This window comes from Setaria italica, chromosome III (genome assembly GCF_000263155.2).
Source record: "Setaria italica strain Yugu1 chromosome III, Setaria_italica_v2.0, whole genome shotgun sequence".
In the NCBI taxonomy this organism is placed as follows: Eukaryota; Viridiplantae; Streptophyta; class Magnoliopsida; order Poales; family Poaceae; genus Setaria; species Setaria italica.
The window spans coordinates 16,837,936-16,843,955 of NC_028452.1; the positions used below are offsets into that span (position 1 = coordinate 16,837,936).

The following is a 6,020-nucleotide window of genomic DNA, read 5'->3' on the forward strand; positions in this document are numbered from 1 at the left end:
TGCCGGCGGTAGCAGGGCAGTCCAGTTCATTGAACCTGGACTGTGGATGCCGTCGCCCCAAATCTTGCATGCGCAGGCGTTAGTAAAGTCCTTGATTTATTTACATGTCGAAGCTGCGCATCATGGCGGGCACGCCTTTCTCCTTCACCTTTTTGTCATGTGATGATTTATTTTAGCAACAGGAAAATATGAATTAACTGATTTGTTTTTCAAATCGAAAAGGTTTGGTTCGTTTAGCTCTTGGATCCTGGTTTGTGTTGAATTAATGAATTATATTATGACTTTGCTACCTTTTTATAGGAGGTACCATCTTAATATTTAAACATAATTTATTAATGTTTGTACTCTTATTTCTGTGATTTACAGTGTGCTCCGCCACTGCTATTCAGAGCTGTCAGCAGAGCCCCATTGAAGCCCGCAGCCCCATGGAAGTCCAATCGAATCGTCTCTTTTCCATCCCTGACTGGGTGGTTCTGGATCATCAAATCTTCCCCAAGGACCTCGACTCCTTTCGCAACAACGCGGTGACATCTGCAGAAGTATGCGCTAGCAATAGCGAACTGGTTCGCGTCTCCTTCATTCTTAGTGCGCTGCCGGGTACATCCCGTCTATGCGTGCACCTCAAGGAGGGGCACGAGCTGTCCTGCTTGGACACTGTGGTGGCGGCCCACGGCAAGGCCGTCCTCTTCCGACTGAAGGTCGACTTTGAGGGGCTGACGGGCAAGGCGATTGACTACTTCATCTACTGGGCCTACACCTCTGGCCCCAAGCTCTCACTGGTCCCGCGCTACTACTCGACAGTAAAGGAGATTGCAGCAGCAGAGGAGGGATCCTGGAGGAGAAGGCTACGGTATCGTATGGCAAACTATAGAGGTATTGGCCTCTTGCTCACTGGCGATTCAGAAGAATTCGTGGTGGCTGAGCTCCGTCTTAATCTTTCCAAGCTTGAAGACGATGTAGATGCACCTCTGGAAGGTGAGCTATTCAGGCTCCGCTCGGATGGGGCAGGCGCTGCTGGCGAGTGGGAGGTTAAGAACACGAGCGTCCGTGATGGCAAGCCTACATTTCGTGACATTCATGGTTGGTGGGAAGCTCACAAGGTTGTTCCTTACGCCAGGTACCTGTGCTGGGTGGACTACTACAGGGGTGTGATCTTTTGCGATGTGAACAATGATAACCCTGAGCTTCAGTACCTCGCGTTGCCTGTGGGTTATGTTTTGCCTGGCTACCCTGTTCCCTTCCGCAGCGTATTGCCACAGGTATTCCGGGCTGTGTGCATCACCAAGGATGAAACAATGAAGTTCATCAATGTTGTCCATGATGACAGTTTCCCAATGGTATCTGCTGGTTCTAGTTTCACCATTGTTATCTCGACATTGGTGCATGACTATGATGAAATGAGGTGGCAGGAGGATCTCAAGATAGAGTCGCATGAGCTCTGGGAGATGGAAGGTTACGATGATCAGCTTCCACGCATTGCGCCGCTGTTCCCACTGATGAGTGTGGACAACCCCAACATCATCTACTTCGTGTTGAGGGAGAGGAAAACTCTTGATGCTGGTGCAAAGACTTGCGTGGTTACCCTGGACATGGTTAACAAGAAGGTGTTGTCATATAAAGATATCAAAGCCATCCCTGAAGAGGATCCCGTGATGGCCTCTTACAATATCTTCTTAAATGTGCCTTTCTTTCCTAGTGAATTCTCCAAGCACTTGCAAAAGGCTGCTCCAATGTAAGTTTGTGCTTCCTGTTTGCACATTCTCATTAAGTAGTTACTCCCTCCATCCCAAATTATAAGTCATTCCAAGAATCTTGGAGAGTCAAAGTATCTCAAGTTTGACTGAATTTATATGATAATATAATAACATTTATGATGTCAACTAAGTATCATTAGATTCTTCATCAATTATATTTTCATAGTATACCTATTTGATGTCATAAATCTTTATAATTTTCTCTATAATTTTGGTCAAACTTGAGATACTTTGACTCTCCAAGATTCTTGGAATTACTTATAATTTGGAATGGAGGGAGTATTTGTTATGTTTTCCATTCTTTTTACATGCATATAATTCGTGTTCTGTGTACCCTTGTTGATATGTTTATCTACTTCTCTAGTTCTTGGATAAGGTAATGAATCATGATGAAATAAATAGGATTATCCATTTTGAAGTACAACAAAGTAACAATGCTAATGCACTTTCGCGGCCTGTTTATATACGGAGGTTGGGATCCAAATCCGTAGGTTCAGTACAAAATTGAACTAAATCTCAAAATTTCCTAGAGCCATCTTCCCTATCCATGCAGGTCTGCAATGTTTCATCTATTCACCTCTTCCTTTTCCCTTTCAGTCCATCCATTTAGTTTACTCCCACTCTCTGAAACAACTACTGTGCTGATTGTTGTTCAGCCATTGAGTGTTTTTTTGTTTGTCTGTTCAGGTGTTGTTCTTTGGTTTTAACACATTCCTGTGTCCATCTATTTTCTAAACCTGTTTTCTGGACGGTTCTTAGCAGTCACGTTAAAAGAATATGCATGTAGGAGCTATTACTCCACTGTTATTTATGATGCTTCTTTTTGTATTTGTTAACTTAAGTTTCTTGCTGTGTCATGAATTATATAAATATTTTGTATGGTAAAATCCTTATTACTCCTGCTACAACAGTCTCCCAAAAGCCTCCATATATGCTTTTATCAATAAACTCATGTTCCAGTTTTACATTAAGTTGGGGAAATGCAAAATGTATCTTCCACATTCTATACAATGTTATCAATCTAGTTAGTATATTATTTAAATTATGCTAGAGAAGACATGGATCTATTGTAAATTGACTTTGTAAAGAACATATTTAGCAGATACATTTTTTTATAGATTACTTTTATATTGGTCATCGAACTAAATTTAGAAGTTCCATATCTATGTCCATATTCTAATTAATCTGATCGAGTAGCTTTATTGAAGACTTATTGAAATAAGTTTACCGTGAATTGTGCTAAGTTCTATTGATTTGGCTGGCCTGAATTTTACCCAAAAACATACTTAAAGGGCATGAAGTTTAAATTATGATCACACCATCTTCATTATCGTTCTTGATCATTAGGGTTGAATATAAGATCTGTCCTGCCATGTTGAATTTCTGATTCAGTTATTTCATATTTTGATGCCCCTCTGATGTTCAAATCCTCAAACGTGTATGATGTTTGCCTAAATGATTGGATCATTGCTAGGAGTTAAAGACCATGAGGACAAGACTGAATTGAAGTACGAAGTTTGTCCATTCTATATGTGTGGCGCTCCCTGGCAAATAAATTATTTCACAATGATGCGTCGTCACTATGTTACTATGAGATCAAAATGTCACATGTTGTTAATGTCACTTCTGAAACAAATATATCTTCAAATTGATAGGAGTAGAAATCAGTTGCTGTTATTAGGGAGAAATCAGTTGTTGCAGAAATGTTTTGGCCTTACAAGGTCTACCATGTATTTTGCTTTTTGTCATCACGTTTTCCTTTATTAAAATGTTCTAGGAAAAAATTGCAAAATATATTGCATTCCGGTACATGATAAGTAGAGTTTAGGATGTCATATTTGTGTTACTCTACTCTCTTTTGACATGTGCAGTTTTACGTTTCTTAATAAAACACACAACTTTTCTAGAAAATTCCAAACTTTCGTGTATATTACATAATAATGTGCTACAGCTGAACATGGAATGTACTGTTTTCTCCATCTCAGGTAAGGAGTAACAATTTGGTTCAGTTCTAGTAGCTTGAAAAGGTCCCCCTTTTGAAGTAGTTAGGGCCCTTTGCAGTTGCAATTGCAGTGGTGTGCAATTGAATTAGTTAAAGCTTTTTGAAATTCTTGTCAGATTTTGTTGTTCCAACATCAATTTTTTTCACTCAGCTATCTGATGCAACCAAAGATAGAAACATGTTTTTTTTAAAAAGAAAAACAACACACTGGTGAATGGATATTTAGTATTATGCCTCTTCTAGGTTGTTTGGATCTTTCGTTCTAAATTATATGTTATTGATTAGGGTTAAATGGTTTTCTTAAGAGAGCGTACTTACATGTTTGTGTGTTTTTACCGTAAAGTTTCGAAAGGCCAGGACAGAAGGTGCTGGGTGGACAGCCTCTGCTTGCCCACCACCTAGATACAGTTAACACTGGCGTTAACCGCATCTGTCTGGAAAGCATTTCTGAGGATATCCCCTTACAAGCAGATTTGTTCTTCCCTCTGAGTTTAATTTGATCTGTTGTTCTTGATGCTCAGTTTTTTTGTTCCCACACGTATGTTGAAATGCAGAACAGACCTTTATTTTTGTGTTAGGTTAAGATCCGTCCTGCTTATTCTTTACTGATACTTGCAATAAGGTTAATTGCTCCTGGTCATTATTAGTTCACTTCAGATATTTTCAACGAAGCTCACTCCAAATACTTTCTTATTTGTGTAGGAAGAAGAAAGAGAGCCAGGAAGTAATTGGCTGTTGATGGGCTGTCTGCTAGCACTGCGTCTGATATCAAACGGCAGCGGTTCACTTTCTTATACTGTCAGTTGATCCACTTGCTTGCTTTTGTGGGTTGCCATCTGTCCGAGTGACTTAAAGTTTAGCTCAAGACCGTCAATCTTACCATCTGGTTTAGACGTTTGTACTGATGTTTTTATAGTCGAAACTCGAAAGGATGTTTCTGCTGGCATATTTGTGTTGCCTCTGTGTATACGAGGCACGACATTTGCCGTACCTACTTATGTTGTGTATCATGCACTTTAGCACTTATCTATATATAAATTATAGACGGTAGTAATAGATGGTGCTGAAAAATGTCGAGAAACCTAATATACACGGAGAAAACAAAAACATGATTATTTTTGGAAAGTAGAAATCACAGCGCTGATCATAATAATCAATACTCTCCGCTTGAAAAATAAAATATTTTAATTTTATCTTAAGCTATTTTTTCTAACTTAAATATAATTTATGTAAAATATATTAACACCTATAATACCAAATTAATACATTATCAATATACATATTATGATCGATTTAATTGATTTAATGCTGTATATGTTGGTATATTCTCTTTACAAACTTAGTCAAAATCAGAGGAAGTTGACTTAACAAAACTAAAAAATTGAATTTTGAAATGGATAGAATATAATTACGTCGGTGTTGCAAACAGAGGAAACACTTATTATAGCACATCATACTACATCATCGTGTTAAAGAAAAAGAGAGTCTACCTAACGTCCAACATATCGAAGGTTGGCGTATCTCAATTATAAAATTGGATATTTGGTAATTTCTAAAATTTGGGAAATTATTGAAATGACCCTGTTAGGTGATTTTGCCACGCTGGTGGACCGATTGACACGTGATCCCTACCTTCTAGATGAGCCGGTAGTAACTTTGTATGGGATCAAAAACTTAAGAATTTGATGGAGAAATAGTATATAAATTTTGTCTTCGAGGCCACAGTACATGTAGTCATAGTCGGCGCAGCGATGCATCTCATCTGCCTGATGACGACGGTCCTCGCGTTCAATGTTGTGGTTGAGTCCAGGAGCGTTGTAGTCACAGTCGATAACGACGGTCCTCTCATAGTGGCAGTTGTTGAGATTGGGACGGATGTCACACTGCTGGCGAAGGTCGCGCAGCTCTTCACGAAGATCATGTTGCTGTTCTAGTCAGCCACGATCGCCATCATCGCCTCTCGCGCAGCGACGGCGATTGTCATTGTTGTTGTGGTGACGGCGTTGTTGGCGTTGTCGTTGGTAGGAGGGTTGACGTTGTTGTTGACTGGTGGGTGGGCTGGTGGGTTGGCATTCTGGTCCACCACTTCTTCACAAATTGGCTCCAGCCGACCTCCCGCGCGGTCACCTCGTCGATGGTCGGATTTGCTATGCCTGGATCAGCTCTGAGAATGCCTAGAGGTTGCGGATCGAGAGTGGGCTTGTCGATTGATCTGAGTCTCGATCTAGGCGTTGGTGACCTGAAGTCGAGCCGGGATCCTTCGA

General features: G+C 40.2%; 1 protein-coding gene across 1 annotated transcript; it reads left to right on the top strand.

Moving 5' to 3' along the window:
* Window positions 1-342: 342 nt before the first annotated feature.
* On the top strand, window positions 343-4,812 carry LOC101762812. The gene is made up of 2 exons (XM_004961735.3): window positions 343-1,732; window positions 4,459-4,812. The coding sequence occupies exons 1-2, from the start codon at window positions 426-428 to the stop codon at window positions 4,493-4,495; spliced, it is 1,344 nt and encodes a 447-aa protein (XP_004961792.1). The 5' UTR covers window positions 343-425; the 3' UTR covers window positions 4,496-4,812.
* Window positions 4,813-6,020: the final 1,208 nt, after the last annotated feature.

What these genes read in the sequence shown, in the direction of transcription:
- LOC101762812 (XM_004961735.3), top strand. Translation starts at nt 426, where the DNA reads ATGGAAGTCCAATCGAATCGTCTCTTTTCCATCCCTGACTGGGTGGTT. An exon ending in TTGCAAAAGGCTGCTCCAAT is followed by an intron (nt 1,733 to 4,458) that starts GTAAGTTTGTGC and finishes TTATTTGTGTAG; the next exon opens with GAAGAAGAAAGAGAGCCAGG.